Here is a 15,841-nt window from a genome sequence, read left to right on the forward strand (position 1 = left end):
TAGTGTGAAACAATAATTTGTTTCGATATTTTTGTACTTATCTTTATAAGTATTGGGAAACAATCTTTTTGTAATCAATATTTTGGACACTATTTTTGTATCATGATATTGTTGTTTTCAATATTGTGTCAGTGATCCAAACCAAGCTAGATAGTCCTTTCCAAGTACCTACCTTAAGACATTTATACAAAATTGGTACTGGGTTAAGGTTATTTATGAGCATGAGCGGATTCTATTTAACCTCCTCCTTAACAATGTGAGACCATCGAAACTAACACATCTGCCTGCCATGTACTGTTGTATAGCATTTTAGGACCCTAGTGTAATTTTCCCGATTCATGCCTTTATATAGGTATAAATCACCATATCCTTATATAGGCATAGAAATCATAACCATATTTAGATATCTCTCATGCAATCCAAATATGGCAGGGTTACTTCCACTAGTTCTGAAAATCCACAACAATTTCGTGGAAAACTCGGCTTCAGCAGTTCTGGACTTCCCCTTGCTTGAATACTGACTTGTCCAAGAACTCATGGAGTTTTTAAAGAACTGAGACTCTTTGATGACGTTCTTATGTTCACCTTTACATCAATCTCGGCACCTTCAAGGTATAAATATGCCCACACTTGCTATAGCAAAGACACGGTGGTTTGGAGAAGTTCGACTATCTACTTGCCCAACGCATCCTGCTACAGCAAGTGCCGAAGGAAGCCGACCCTCCAGGAGACGCACTGAGAGAGACGCTGTCTTTCCTCTTGGCAAGAAATCCAGCTCCAGTGTTTCCAAGCTACCCTTGCGGGTTGTTGGGAAATCGAGTCCGGAGACAGAGAGATACCAGACCTCCTTCATTCTAAACCAAGGTACGGAGCTGATTAGACCATAAGAGAAATCTTGGATAGATTCTTGGCAAAGAATACTACATTTATGCTACACCTCACTTACTTCTTCTCTTGTACTAGACTTAGGTTAGGTACATTGGGGTAGGCGCATTTCAGAAGCACCAGTTGAGTACTTTTTAGCCTTTGTTATTTATGTATGTATTTATCCATGGTCTAGGAACCATACAATGCTTTTACAGTATTATTTCAAAATACTCTTCTTACTGTACGCATTATACTTTGCAACCAGTATCACGATTGTAGCAGTTAATTTCTTCTGCATGAGAAAGAAGACTCTTCAATAAATACTCTTTTATTGAAAACGCCCGTCTATCTATTTCTCTGCACCTCTGGTGAAACGAAGCATGCACCAATGACTGAGTAAAATATCTATCTATTGTTTCCACGACTCTGAAGATCAGTTTTATCTTGGGGAAACAAAGTTGTCATGTTTATGCAGTTGTCAGAATCTAAGGGCCCGATGTAGGTAGGCCGTTACCGATCGGTAACGGCCGAAAATACCGATTCTGGGCCCTTACCGATCGGTATACTGGCATCGAGATGTAGGGCACAAAAAAAAGTACAAATCGGAGCGAAAACCGAATCGGAATGATTACCGAATGTAAAAGAATGCGATACGTACATACCGAAAATCGGATACAGTACGAATCGGTAACACACCGAATCGGATGCAAACACCGAATCGGTGCATGTACAGAATCGGTAGTGACACCGAATCGGACATAAGCCGAATCGGTGCATGTACCGATTCGGTAGTGACATCGAATCGGACATAAGCCGAATCGGTGCATGTACCGATTCGGTAGTGACACCGATTCGGACATAAGCCGATTCGGTGCATGTACCGATTCGGTAGAGACACCGAATCGGACAGAAGGCAAATCGGAGAACCTACCAATTCGGTAGATTCACCGATCGGGAAAATCCCCGCTTCGGACAGATGGGGAGATGTAGGGAGACACAGAAACACCGATTTTGGCTCAAAATCGGTAGAATCCACTCGGCAATTACCATGGATTACAATCAGGTGGTAACCAACTCCAACCCATAAAAACAGCCCCAAAATGCATTGCAACTTGCAGGATGGCAGCTTTTTATGTCATAGCGAGGCGGCTACGGCTACAGCAGCAAGGAGAGAGGGAATGGCAAAGAGAGGAGCAGGTATACAGACAACGTATCACCCTGGTCATGCTGACAGATGCAGAGATCCTACAGCGGTACAGGCTGGACTCAGAGACCATCACAGACCTCATTAGGGACCTCCAACCCCTGTTGCAGCACCCCACCCCAAGGGCACACGCAATCCCTGTGCAGGTGCAGGTGCTATGCTGCCTACACCTGCTGGCGTCTGGCAGCTACCAAAGTGTAGTCGCTGTGGCAGGAGGGGTGACCCAGAGCAGCCTGTCAAGGTTCTTCCACAAGTTCCTTGATGCCATGATCCAGAGGATGGCCCACTACATTTCCTTCCCTGCAACCCAGGCAGAACTTGTACAGACCAAAGCAGACTTCTACCAGATGGCAAGATTCCCCCACATCATTGGCTGCATAGACGGCACACACATTCCGATTTGCCCACCATCTGACACAGAATACATCTACCGCAATCGGAAGTCCACTCACACCATCAACGTACAGGTGATCTGCAATGCGAAATGCACCATCACAGACCTGGTAGCAAAATTTCCGGGTAGTACCCACGACTCCTACATTTTCCAACAGAGCGGCATCTATGCACGGCTGATGGCTGGGGAATTTGGAGAAGGATACCTCCTAGGTGAGACACATCATCAGCCCCCCATAACCAAAAACAGCAAAGTGAAATACATGTATGCATGTAAGTAATTTTACCCCTTTTCCTTCTAGGCGACAGTGCATATGCCCTCCGTTCATTCATTCTCACCCCCTACCTCAACCCCTCTACACCCAGCCAAAGGAGGTATAACCGTGCCCACAAAAGCACCAGGAATGTTGTGGAAAGGACATTCGGCATCTGGAAAAGCAGGTTTAGATGCCTGCACAAGAGTGGAGGTGCAAGGCAGTACACCCCCATCACCTGTTGCAAAATCATAGCTGTCTGTGCTATGTTACACAACCTTGCGGTGAAGAAGGGCACTGAGGTGGAGTTGAGTGACTACGAGGACCATGATGACGACGAAGCTGTGCCACTAACACAGCCAGCTGGGGTGTGTACGCCAAGTAATGGCAGATATAGACGTGAGGAGATAACAGCAAACTATTTCTGAGTGAGTACAAATGCACAGACAGGTGAATGGTTGTGTTGAATAAGCAATTTTTAATACTGTTGCTACACAGTTACTGCACTGATGTGCAACAAAAAAAAGGTGTAATGTCAATGAAAACAAAAGTCTAGGGTCCAGGTTGCCTCACCCGCCCTTGCTAGGCTATTTCTTTGAGCGCTTTGCAGCCCCACTGTGGTGTCCCTCACCCCCTTCAGAATGACCAGCGGCATCTGCGGAGCGCCTGGTGCTCCTGCGTGGCTCTGACGCAGCGCTGGCCGGGCTGCTGAGGCTGCTGCTGTCCCCAGCATCCCCCAGGTCCAGGGCAGGATTTGCGGCAGTGTTAGAGATGATCAAGGCCTCCATTGCTGTCGTGATGCGGGCCATTCCCCTTGTCAACTCTGCGGTATTTTGTGCTAGACTAGACTCCATGTTGGCACCACGCTGACAGAGTTGTGCCGTTGCTGCAGCAAGGCGGCTCAAGGAGCGGTTCTGCACCCGGGCATCCCGCCTGCGCACCACCTCTTGCTCCTCCATTCTGCCACATAACTGTGTGATGGCAGTGGTTAGCCTGGCTAAACCTGCTACTGCCTCCTTGTTGGAATCCACAAAGGCCTGAAATCCTTTCACCATTTCCCCCATCTGCAGGTTGTGCTGCAGGAGCTGGCGTTGGCATGCCATGATGGATTTCGCCTGCTGCCTTTGGATCTTCACCATATTGCCTTCGAGGCCCCGGAACACACTGGCCTCCCGTGCTGGGTCTGCAGTGGTGGGAATGGCACGGCGCCGGGTACTGCTGCTGCCCGCCTGCTGCGTGGGCTGGGGTGCCACTGGTGGGGGTGTGGTGCTGGCCGGGGCCTGAGCCCCTGCTCCCAGGACAGGGTGTACTGGAGCCACAGTGGCAGGAGCTGGTGTAGGTGGAAAGAGCTCCCTTGTCGGGGAGTTCTCTGGGGAGAATTGCAAGGAGGGTGTGCTTTGCATTTGTGGGGAGTGAAGTGCATCAAAGTCAATTTCCAGGTCTCCCTCAATATCCAGGCCTATGGTGTTTTCCTCCTCCTCCTCGGCAGCCTGACTCGTGCTCGGCCCTGCGAGTGCAGTGGTAGATGGTGCTGCTGCCTCCTTTGGCAGTGTTTGTCCGCCTGATGGTGCCCCTAGGTACAAAGAAGCATTTGTAAATAGAGTGCCGATGTATTACAGTCAGTACAATTAAAGCATTCCACATGTCCTAGCATCTCCGTAGAATGTGTTCCACTGTTTCATGTCTTGTGATTCTGCACTGCCATATTTTGATACCTACTGCTGACTGGATGTACCATGATGCTTGTCTCTTGTATGTTGGTTACAGTACTGTGCTGGGGTTTGGCTATGCATTGTGTCTAATGGGGAGGTGTCTGGTAGGGTGTGTCCTGATGCGCATGCCTCTTACCTGTAGCTGTAGCTCTGGCTGAGCTGTCCAGGGTCCCAATTCCGGTCACGCTCTCCCTCTCAATGGTGCTGGAGACCAGTTCCTCCAGCTCGGTGAGGGGTGGCGCCGGGTTCCTGCCACCACCAGTGACTCCAGCCTGCTTCTGGATCTCTGCCATCTTCCGTTTGGTCAGGCTGCGGATGTCGTAGAAGCGCTTCTTCAGCTCATCCAGGGACCTGGGGGTGACACCCACAGCGTTGACCTTCTGACCGATATCGCTCCAGAGCCTCCTCTTGGTGCTTTCTGGCACATTGAGGGACAGCTTTCCGAATAGCTGCCGGTGCACCCTCACCACCTCCTCAACCAACACCTGCAGCTCGGTGCTGCTGAACTTAGGCTTCCTCTTCTGGCTGGACTTCTGGCTCTCACTCTGGTTTGCCATCTTGCTCTGAACAGTTCACTACCTCCTACTCCCACTGCTGCTAACTGTGACTGCTCAGCTCAGGCTGGCTCTCCAGAAAGTTCTTAATTGGCTGCACCTGCCAGGGTTGCCACTCCCTGTTTGGGAGGGGGAGGGGGAGCCACCTCATTGGCTGAAGCGGCTTTTACCGAATCGGCTATCTCCGAATCGGATATTACCGATTCGGTAAAATCCGAATCGGTATCATCCGATTCGGAGATAGCCGATTCGGTTTCTTCAATGCATTCCTATGGGCTTTTTGGCCATGGGTGTGTTTTCATACCTCCGATTCGGTAATTGCCGATTCTGATTTTTCCGACTCGGCTAATTCCGATTCGGTGGTAGCCGATTCGGCTAGTTCCGAATCGGTGGTAGGCGATTCGGTACTTTCCGATTCGGTCCATGCAGATTCGGTACGTACCGATTCACATTACCGATGCCGACCGATTCCCTATTATTTCGCTGTTTGTTTCCTACATCTCGTTTTCCGATTTCAGAATACCGATTCGGCCCGCCTCGGTATTTTGGAATCGGAAATTCCCTTTTACCTACATCGGGCCTAAATCCCTTCTTGTGAACTCGAGAACGTTTCTACTGACCTCTGAGCTAGCTGGCACTCACAATTAAGTCTAATATATTCGATAGCAACCTAGTAGACATAAATTCTATGTCACATCTATAGGATATATTATTCAAATGCGCAGAGCCTTTTGGGAATATAGGAACTACACTACAGTACTGGCAACTGTAAACTGCACAGTTATCACACAGATAACTATAACACCTTTATTTAATCCCTGCACAATCCACCCTAAATCAACTGAAGATTACTTCCAGAGCAGCACTCCCAATACCTTCCCAATGGGTTCTAATTTCGATTCAAAACATATAGCATAGCCCAAGTAGCAGCCTTACAAATGTATTTCCTCAAAATATATTAGAATTTCACTTTGGGGCATTCTTTTCTCCAAGCTCATCAACCAGATTAAAGAATGTAGAAATGATCATTCTAATCCAGTGAGCTAGATTAGCCTTAGGCTGCCTCCAAGATTAGAGCCCTAACCAAAACCCATAAAAATAGACAGGCACGCCCAAAAGAAAGTTTCTGTGCACCAGGTGAAAAGAGACACACTCCATATTAGCCCTGTCTTCAGTGTAGTCTATCCTGTCAGGAAAAAATTTCCAAAATGATATATTATTAAAAAAAGTCCTAGACCTAAACTTTGTGCCCTGCCTACATTAACAGTAACAATAAAGAGTATCTTAACATACAGTAGAAAGAGACCTCCTCCATTGATTCCAAGTGAACCCTTTCTAGTGCTTGAAAGGTGAGCAATGGGTATAAAAATTGTTGGCTTTCTCTCCTGATCCCTGCAAACATCAGTTTCTCCTTATGAATTATTTCCTCCCCTAAAGTCCTGCTACTCAACATCCAACCACCTATTTGAAGGAATACATAAAAGAATGACGGATCACGAAATAGCTGCTAACAATTGACAAGAATGTTTCAGTAAACACAACTTACACTAGACCTTCCTCCAGTTTTGTTAAAGACTCAATGAAATAGCCAGGTTACAGGATGAAGCTCTTTATTTCATAAACAAGTGTGTATGTCTACGTTATAAGGCTGGAACTCTCAGAAGTTATTGATAATGGTAATCACAGTCTGACAGATGTCACTTCCATGCGACTGAGGAAAGGAGAAACGTTTAAATTGGTTCACTGGTGGGGCGGGGCAGGGCCAAGATGGCGACTATGTAGGATGCATGATCAGGCTCCTCCGGACACCCACCACATGGCTGCCACCGCTTGGTGATTGGGAGTTGGCTGGACTGGCATTAAGAGCCCCAGGAGTCCCCCTACATGACAGGATTCCCCAGAATGTACCTCCGCTTGGGGGAGCTGAGTGACATATTTGCTGTCAGCTGTGTTTTGTGGGGTCTCATTGGCACCCCTTGGCTTTGTGCCTGTGGGGGCTATGATTATGCTGCTATTTGACTGTAAGATCATCAGCTATCCTTGTACAATGAAGTGACAGATATTCCGTCCCATTATGAACTTCCTTAGAAAGAAGGGGGTCTCCTATTGCTGGGTCACCCTTTCAACCTTCTTATCAGATAGGAGGACTCACTGCAAAAGATGAGGATGTTGGCTGAGGCTGATTGCCTTCTGAATCTCTCTGATGACTCGGTTGGGGCTCACCATGTGGTTCCCCCGCTTGTGATGGTAGGTAACACCCACAGTGCAAAAGGTGAGGTGCTCGTCCTGGGAAATGAGCCCAGACCCTGCATCAATGGCTATGGAGAGGCCTTCAGTCATTGATAAACTGGTGGGGATCCAGAGAAACAGGATGCTACCCCGCACTTACTAAGTGACTGATTCTGCCATTAAAATGCTGGATTTGTAGTGGGTCCCTATCGCTCATGTGGTGGTGGGGCAGCAGGGGTACTGGAAACCTTGGGGTATGTTACCGGAAATGGAGTGTCCACCTCCGATCCTGGAACTAACCAGGTGACGTGGCTACTGGCAATCTATGTTGGACTATTCATTGGTTTGCTTTTTTATGTTTTATAGTTTATTTGGGGTTTCTGAGGTATCGGTACTCACCCTCTAGTTGACTTATTTTCCCAGGTTACAGTCAGTTTGTGCTTTCTTGCCCTGGTCTTGCACTTCCCCCAAGTTTGTTCTTGACCCCTGCAACCTCATCTCACTCCAGCCCTTACTGAGTTGAAGGTCATTAGCCTCAATGTTCGAGGATTAAATTATCCTACAAAATTGAGGGCAGAACAGTCCTCCCTTGAACACAAATGGGGAGACATCTGTCTCCTCAAGGAGACTTACTTTCTGTCGCAGGATTGGCATCAATTGAGGTCTCGTGCCTACCCCCACCAATACTTTACTCTAACCCTACCAATACAGGCATGGTGGTGATTCTTATTGCTTGCTCTTTCAGGGGTTGGTCAAGGATAAAATAGCTGATTTACAAGGCATATTGTTAGCATTCTGGGTGCATGTGGGTGGTTCACTCTTCAATGTTGTCCCAGTTTATGCCACTAACAAAAATCAGGATCAATGAATGTGCTGCAGGACTCCCTGGTATTACGGGACCAGGCCAAACTGATGGGGGGGGGAGACCTCAACTTAGTTATGGGCAATTCTCTTGATCACTTGGGGCAATGCTATGGCTAGGAAGGGGCTCTCTGTGATGGGAGAGTGGAGTAGCTGTGGGAGGTGGGGCTTACAGACCTGTGGAAGGTTGCCCATCCCACATCAGAGATTAGACATACTATTTCTCTGCCCATAAAACATTTGCACTGATAGACTACTTTTTAGGTACCCCTGCTCTGCATGCTGTGGTTAAAACTATAGACATTGAACTTGGGCCCTATCAGACCATGCTCCACTGACACTCACCCTACGGGTTGATCCCCCACACTTGACCTCCAGGGTATGGAGACATTGTGACTCTTCATCGAATCGCCCAGACATAGTTGACAAGGTGCGGTGCGTCATTTTAGACTTTTTGAGGATCAATGTCATGAGCAAGACTACTGTCTCTACTCTCTAGGAGACACTGAAAGCAGTCATGTGGGGGCAGTTTATCGCCATCTCTGGTGCCGACAATATTTTGTGAAGGGACAGTAGGGGGATATATTGGAGAAGCGAGTGCATGAGTTAGAGGCCTTTCATAGAGAACAATGTGCATTAAGAATTTGGAGACAGCTTGAGGCTGTCCAAACCCAACTGCTCGGATTAGATATGGATAGGGCAGAATTTGCCATTCTCCATCTGTGACACACAAACACTTTCTATGTCGGAAGCGACAAAAGCGGCAGTCTACTGGCTTATAAGTTTCGAGCCAAGATGAATGGGTTAGCAAATACCTCGAACACATCCGGGAGGACCGATGCAGGAAACATACCCATTGTGAATTCCTAATGGGATTTTATAGGGTTCTCTACAAGGGTCAAGACTAACAAGCCATTGACATGCTGGTGTATCTTCAGGGGACCCAAACTCTGTGGCTCACCCCAAACCAGGTGAAATCCCTTTACAAACCTGTAACAACAGAAGAGGTCATCTTTGTAATAGCCCACTTAGAAAATCTAGACTCTCTAGTCCCCGACGGCTTCTCAGCCCTTTTTTAAATGACGTTTTGCTAGGATATTGTCACTACTAACTGGGCTCTTTAACCCATTTGCTGACTCAGGCACATCATTCAACTCCATGCTGGAGGCCTCAATGTCTGTGGTCCTCAAGCCTGGTAAGGACTTGCATCATTGCCTCTCCTACCACTCTATTTTACTCATTAATGTGGATGCTAAACTATTCACAGGTATTCTGGTGGTGTGACTTAACCCTTTCATGCCAGGACTGATAGAGCTCGGCCAGTCCGGATTCATCCCTCACAGACAGTGTGGGAAGAATAATAACTAATTTTATACCTCAATGACAAAGTCAAATAGACACGTCAGGATATCATACTCCTGGCTCTCGACGTGAAGACGGTCTATGATAGGGTGCATTGGCCATACCTAGACGTGACCCTGAGCCACTTTGACTTTGGGAATAAGTTCCACTCCTGGCTCTTAAGCAGTTATAGCAACCCCAAAGCTGCTGTACTAGTCAATGAAATAGGCAGGGCTGTATGCAGACTGCCTTGTCATTCACATTTTACATGAAGCCCATGACTCAAAGAGTCCATGATGATCCGGGGATCACAAGGATGTGATTCGGGGGGGATGGATGATCATCTTATCAGTCTTGTATGCGAGTTGGTGATGCTTGCCGACTCACTACATTCTTTTTCACGTTTTCTGGCCGAACTAGAAATATTCAAGAAAGCATTCAGCTTCCATGTCAACCTCTTGAAGTTGCAGGTCCTTCACCTGTTGACTACACTGCACACTCAAAGTCTCCCGGTGTCTCAGCACTTCCTACTGTGGACCGACTCCCTCATATTTGATATGGGAATACATATCAGCTCTGATGATCGCGGACATCTTCACCATATATTACCGCTCCTTGCTAACCCAGATCAGGGCAGACTTGGCCCCACTGGTGGCATTACCACCTCTCGTGGCCTGTTCCAAGCCCTACCTTTGATTCCGCCGGTGGGGGTCCTTAAACCTCTTCAAACAGCGTTCAACTGTTTCATATGGGGAGGAATCGCCTGGGTATGCACCGAAACCAAATGTACCCCCAACGGACAAGGGGAAACTAGGTGTTCCCAACTTTATCCTTTATTACCAGGCGGTGCAACAATGCTTCTTGGTAGAGTGGAATTTTCCAGAATCTAAGAAGCCTTGGGGCTTCATGGACTGAGTGATAGCAGGCAATTACCTATGGAAGACTCTTTCGCTGTTGTGCAGACACAGAGCCTGGGGCTTCTACTCCGCGCCGTTCACAAGGGCCACCATGGCAGCGAGAATCTGTGGCTGCTCAGAAGAGGTGGACGTCATTCCCCTCACCGCTCATGCCTATATTTGGAACCTGGAGTTGACCATGAGTTTCCAGGCAGCAGCATTTGCTGCTCTGACTGCAAGTCGGTAGGCAAACTCTTTGACTTTGAGGGACTTCTCTCATTCACGCACCTAAGTGATGACTATGGCCTTACGGAACAAAAACTCCATAGTTGCATCCAGATTCAATATTGGGTGACTCATCTTGATATGAGAACAGGGGCACAGAGACAGCATCCCACATATGAAAAATGGCTCATCACCGAGCACAGTGATAGGTGCCTTTTCACTGAACTGTATGCCCTACTGACACATTCACCGGGAGGCAGGGGAGAAAACTTCGGTGCAGAGGCGATGGGAGTATGAGCTGGGGCGAACACTAACACACTGGGAAAGGGAGAGGATTTGCTACAGAGCATAACACACATAGAGCACAACATCACCAGCGTGGAAAAGTCTACTAAGATAGTGACACCTGGTACCTCACCCCTGTCCAGCTCTACAGGAGTAACCCCTCCCACGCTGAGTGTTGCTGGTGGTGTTGTGGGGCATCGGGAACATTGCCGCACCTGTTGTAGGCTTGTTCAAAACCACCCAATTATGGGGAGGCAGTCTTGACACACATTATCATGCTTCCCAGCATACACTATTTGAGGACTTCCCAACCCCCTGGTGTTACCCTTGAAATCCCACCAGGGACGTCTTATAGGGTTGATGCTGGGGGCTGCACTGCAGGCAATACTTATCCCACTGGGGAACAGAGAAGGTCTCTACCCATTCAACATGGTTACACAGGATTTGGCTTATCTTGGGCATGAAGAAACTGACCATGGCAATGACGGACCACACTGCTGAGTCTCCTCTCCTCTGAATTTAATCAGATGACCTGTCCTAGATGCTTATAGCTTTTCTGGTTGACAGACATGGAAAGTGATATATCCAGTGAGAGGGCGCCCATTAGGATGAGGAGGGGTTTGTGGGTACCAAGGTGGAGGGAGGGGAGGGGTGTGGGGTGGTTCAGTGGGGTTCTATGGTCTCCACTGTACCCTACAGAGTTGCTGAGCACACCTGTTCTTCCGGTTATGGCCACTACTGACAGTGGCTGTTTGCATTGTGCATTGTGTAGGAAGCTGGCTCTCTATATAGTGTACTAAAAGGAAGTACACTGAGCAGAGTCCAGCGAGACCCAGATTGGTATACACAGGCAAAAGTAAATAATACTAACGCTCTATTTGCGTTAGTGTGGGCAAGCAGTTAGGCTTTTCAGAGGGTAGTGCTAAGCATTTGTTGTACTCACAGAGGCAATATATGAGACACACACTAATGAATAAATCTGAGACTAAGTTCCAGAAATAACACAGATTTTAATGCAATTTTTAAGACCAAGAAAATCATTCACAGGTCAGTACTTCTTTTGTTATGAATTTTCACAGTTCAGAAAATAACTCACAGTTGTGCGCAATTATAAACAACTGAAGTAAAAATAGCAAATTGTATAAAAAATTACACAGTTGGTTCCCAGGGTTCACCTTTGGGTATTAGGAGGGTAGCAAGCCCAGGTCTAATGTACCACCAGCAAATCATCTGGAGCAGAGTGCTGAGGTCAGTGGTAGCAGGTGCACTACTTTGAAGGGGCCATCTCAAAACAGGCTGCACAAGGGGACGTGCAGGTAAGTCCGGAGGACCCCAAACAAGGGATCGGGTCGCAAGGGCCTAACGACCACAAGAGCACAGCTGGTTTGTCAGTACTCAGGCTGGGCGGACCGGATGCAGAGAAGGTAGGTCAGCCTGGCTCTGTGCATCAAGATGGTCTTCACGGTCAGGAGCAGGCCAGTTGCAGGGATGATTCCAGGACAGCTGGGTAAGTCATGGACTAAGTTTAAGGGGTCTTTATGTCCCTCAACGGGTGCTTGCTACGTGGGCAGTTGGAGTCCCGATTGGACTCTTCATCTTGGTGTTGGTTCCATGTGGTCCAGTACCTGGAGCATTGCTATGGCATGGCTTAGATAGGACCTGATGTCCTCTCATTTGGTGGAGGGACAGATCTGACCCTCCAGAGCTGGTGTACTTCTTCTGTTTTAGTTGCTGTGTCAGCATCGCCAGGGAGCAGCTAGTCAGCAAGCCGAACTCTCTGTGTTCTGTGCCTGCGGACAACAGGGGAGTAGTTCCTTTACTCCAAGGGAGTTCTTTGGCGACTGTCTAAGGGCTGAAGATGCTCCATGGATCTTTGAGGCCTCACAGGAGCAGGACGAGACAGCACACCACAATGGTTGAGTCTCTGAGGCAGCAGGCAGGGTGTGCTTCCAAAGTTGTGCAGCAGGAGCTCTGATCTCGGGTCAACAGCTCTTCAGTCCAGGGGTGCCACATTAATACTACATTTTAAGGGCATTTAAAGGGGCACCAGTTAGTAGCCAATGGGCTACCTACCTTTAGGGTGACTGCACCCTCCTATGACCACTTCCGTTGGATAGTGGGCCTAACCCTGACCCCGGTTGGCTCATTCTCTCCAACACAAGATGGAGGAATTGAAAAAGTGGGTTCCACATCACCTGCCCCACCTAAAGGGGGTGCTAGCTGAATGTGGGCCACCTCCCAATCTAACTAATTTTTCCGACTATCCTCCTTCAGAAAGTGGAACTGGACAGGGAGGGTTGGCATCCTCCACTAACTGAAGATTCCTGGGTTGCATTTCAAAGGCAGCATCGCCTTTGAAGCTTCCCGCAGTGGAATGCCCTTGAGGCCAGAGGAGCAGGCATTGTTCCTAGCCTCTGAAAGTGAAGGCTCTCACTCGATGAGGTCAGAAACATGTCTGGTTGTGGCAGACTGGCTAAGACTAGTCAGAGACCACACCAGTGTTTGGTAGGTTTTCAGGGTCTGTGTGGATTTATTAATAAATCCAATGCTGGCCTCAGGGTGAATTTATTATGACGAGCTACTTGATACCAAACATCCCTGGGCACAGTGAAGCCATCATGGTGCTGGGGAACCTATACTGATGGGTGTCCAGCCCATGCACTCTATATGACTTCCCTGCTCACTTACAATATCCAAGAATAGACTTAGATATTTTAGGGTCATATCTGCTCAGGCAGATATAACTACACATGTGGTATAGTGCACCCTGTCTTAAAGCAGTTAAGCTTGCAGTAGAGGTAACTTACTTATACTGCATGACGTGTCTGGGGGAATGGCACACAAGGATGTATGTCATGTTGACTCTTCACTTTTCTCTGCACCAATTCATGCAACTTGCAATGTCAGTGTTGGAAATGGCCCTTTTTGCAGGGTTATTCCCAAACTTTTTGCTTCTTCCTCCCTTGTTTTTCCTGACCTGTGGTTGTTGGCAATAGGACTCTGGGCACTTTACCACTGCTGATCAGTGCTAAAGTGCATATGCTCTCTGTGTAAATAGTTTTTGCCCATTGGTTATCCATGATTGGCATATTTGTTTGATCAGTAAGTCCCTAGTAAAGTGCTGTGAGTGTACCAGAGCTGGTGATTCAAATGCTACTAGTGGGCCTGCAGCACTGATTGTTCCACCCACATGAGTAGCCCTAAAATGGTGTCTCAGGCCTGCCATTGCAGTGCCTGTGTGCAGTTGTCATGCTGACCTGACCAGTGTCCCCACTGGCCATCCCTAACCCTTCCCTTTTTGTACACATTTGATACCCCTATGGAAGGCCCAGGGTACCCCCCGGGCAGGGTGCAGTGTATGTGAAAGGTAGAGCATGTACTGATGTAGGTGACATGCTCTGATAGTGAAATACTGCCAATTTTGTTTTTCACTATTGAAAGGCTATCTCGCACATAGGCTGTAATGGGGAATGCTGTGTGTAATGTTCACCTGCATATCTTCCCATAGGAGCAAGATGGAAAATTAAAGTCTGGCATCCCTGAACTCAGAATTTAATAACATAACTTTTAGGGAGGATGGTTTTTAAATCCTGTGTTTGAGAACAGCACTTTTAGAAAGTGGCTGTTCTCTTGTCTGGCCTTTCTGTATGCCCAGGCCTGTTTGTAAATTGACTGCCTGGTTTGTGAGTGACAGTGGCTGGGGAGCCCCTAGGAGGCTGGATGAGTCAGCCCTAGGCTGAATAGTTGCATCTGCATCTTGAATGGAGGGAGGGGATAGCACCTGGGCCTGAATAGGGCTGTGCCTGCCTTCCACAATGCTGGCTCCACCTCCTGCTGGGCGGCTGATGACCCTGCCCCTCTCTCTCAAAGGAAAGAAGAAGTCAAGTAAACAAAGTGTTCCAGGACTGACCAGAACTGGTTCTGACTAGGCCAAGGCCTCTCTGCCCTCAGAGAACAAAAGGAATATTGGTATAAAAAGGGCTATCCAGACTTCAGAAAATTAGATCATCCTGGAATCAAGGAGGAACCTCTGCCAAGGAGAAAGCTGAAAGACTGATGAGAAAGGACAGTCCTGCTGTGTGTTTGTGGGCTGACCTGCCTTTGTTTTGCTGCCAAGGAGAGGGGAAGGACTTTGCTGTTGCTGCGTCCCCTTGCTTGAAGAGATCTCCAAGGGCCTGAGGAGAGCTGGCCTCCTGTTAAGAAGTCCCAGGAACAAAAGGACTTCATCCCCTGCTTCCCCCTGAACTCTGCTGTATGAGTACTGCCCTTCCTAGAGTGCTTGATCCAACTGTGGGGCCTGTGGAAGTTGTGCCTGCAGTTTGGGGAGATGGACAAGAAGGAAAGAAGAAGATTTGCAATTTTCACGGATTTCTCGCTTGCGGAGAGCATCGTTGACAGTGCGAGAAAATTCCCATCGCCGTGAAGATTGTCGCAGCGCTGTTGCCGCTGCAAGAACTGACACATCGTTCGCTTGCGGAGCGGATTGCCCCGTTGCGGGAAGATTCCTGTTGCGGCGAGTATCGTCGCAGAGCCTGTCGTCGCTGGCTGAGATCTTCGCACCGCTTGCTTGCGGACCTCATCACGACGCTGCGAACATTGTCGCAGAGCCATTGCATCGAGGGGCCGCGAGAGGAGAAGATCGGCACTGTGCCACGCGTCGCCACCGCACCTGAGATCATCGCCGTCCCAAAGGTCGTCGCATAGTGCCTGTGCGAGACGCTTCCTACCGAACCTGCGCACCGGAACACATACAAGGTATCGCATCCCCCACATACAGACCAGATTCGTCAACACGCCCACTGCATCCTGCGGGGCTGTCGCATCACCTCCCTAGGGTCTCAGGAGTGACGCATCGCTTGTTTTTCAACGCTGCAGCTTCCATTTGGAACTTTTGTCGCATCTACAGGTACTTTGGGGTAAACGTGACGCAACTGTGGATTTTTTTGATCCAAACCCTTGAACTCTTTTTAAAGACTTATTCTTGAACTGTGTATGTTTGACTTTTGTCATTTTGGTCTTG

General features: G+C 48.2%; 1 protein-coding gene across 1 annotated transcript in view; it reads right to left on the reverse strand.

Moving 5' to 3' along the window:
• LOC144803432 (uncharacterized) overlaps positions 1-4,987 on the reverse strand; it is a 119,000-nt gene extending 114,013 nt beyond the window's left edge. Inside the window, exons 1-2 of the mRNA XM_078671866.1 lie at positions 4,567-4,987; positions 3,722-4,291 (exon numbers count right to left, since the gene is read on the reverse strand). Of these exons, the coding sequence (XP_078527992.1) occupies positions 3,722-4,291; positions 4,567-4,987 (991 nt within the window). The remainder of the gene's footprint in view (positions 1-3,721; positions 4,292-4,566) is intronic.
• Between the last annotated feature and the right edge of the window lie 10,854 nt (positions 4,988-15,841).

The sequence above is a fragment of the Lissotriton helveticus genome, chromosome 1_2, assembly GCF_964261635.1.
Source record: "Lissotriton helveticus chromosome 1_2, aLisHel1.1, whole genome shotgun sequence".
NCBI lineage: Eukaryota > Metazoa > Chordata > Amphibia > Caudata > Salamandridae > Lissotriton > Lissotriton helveticus.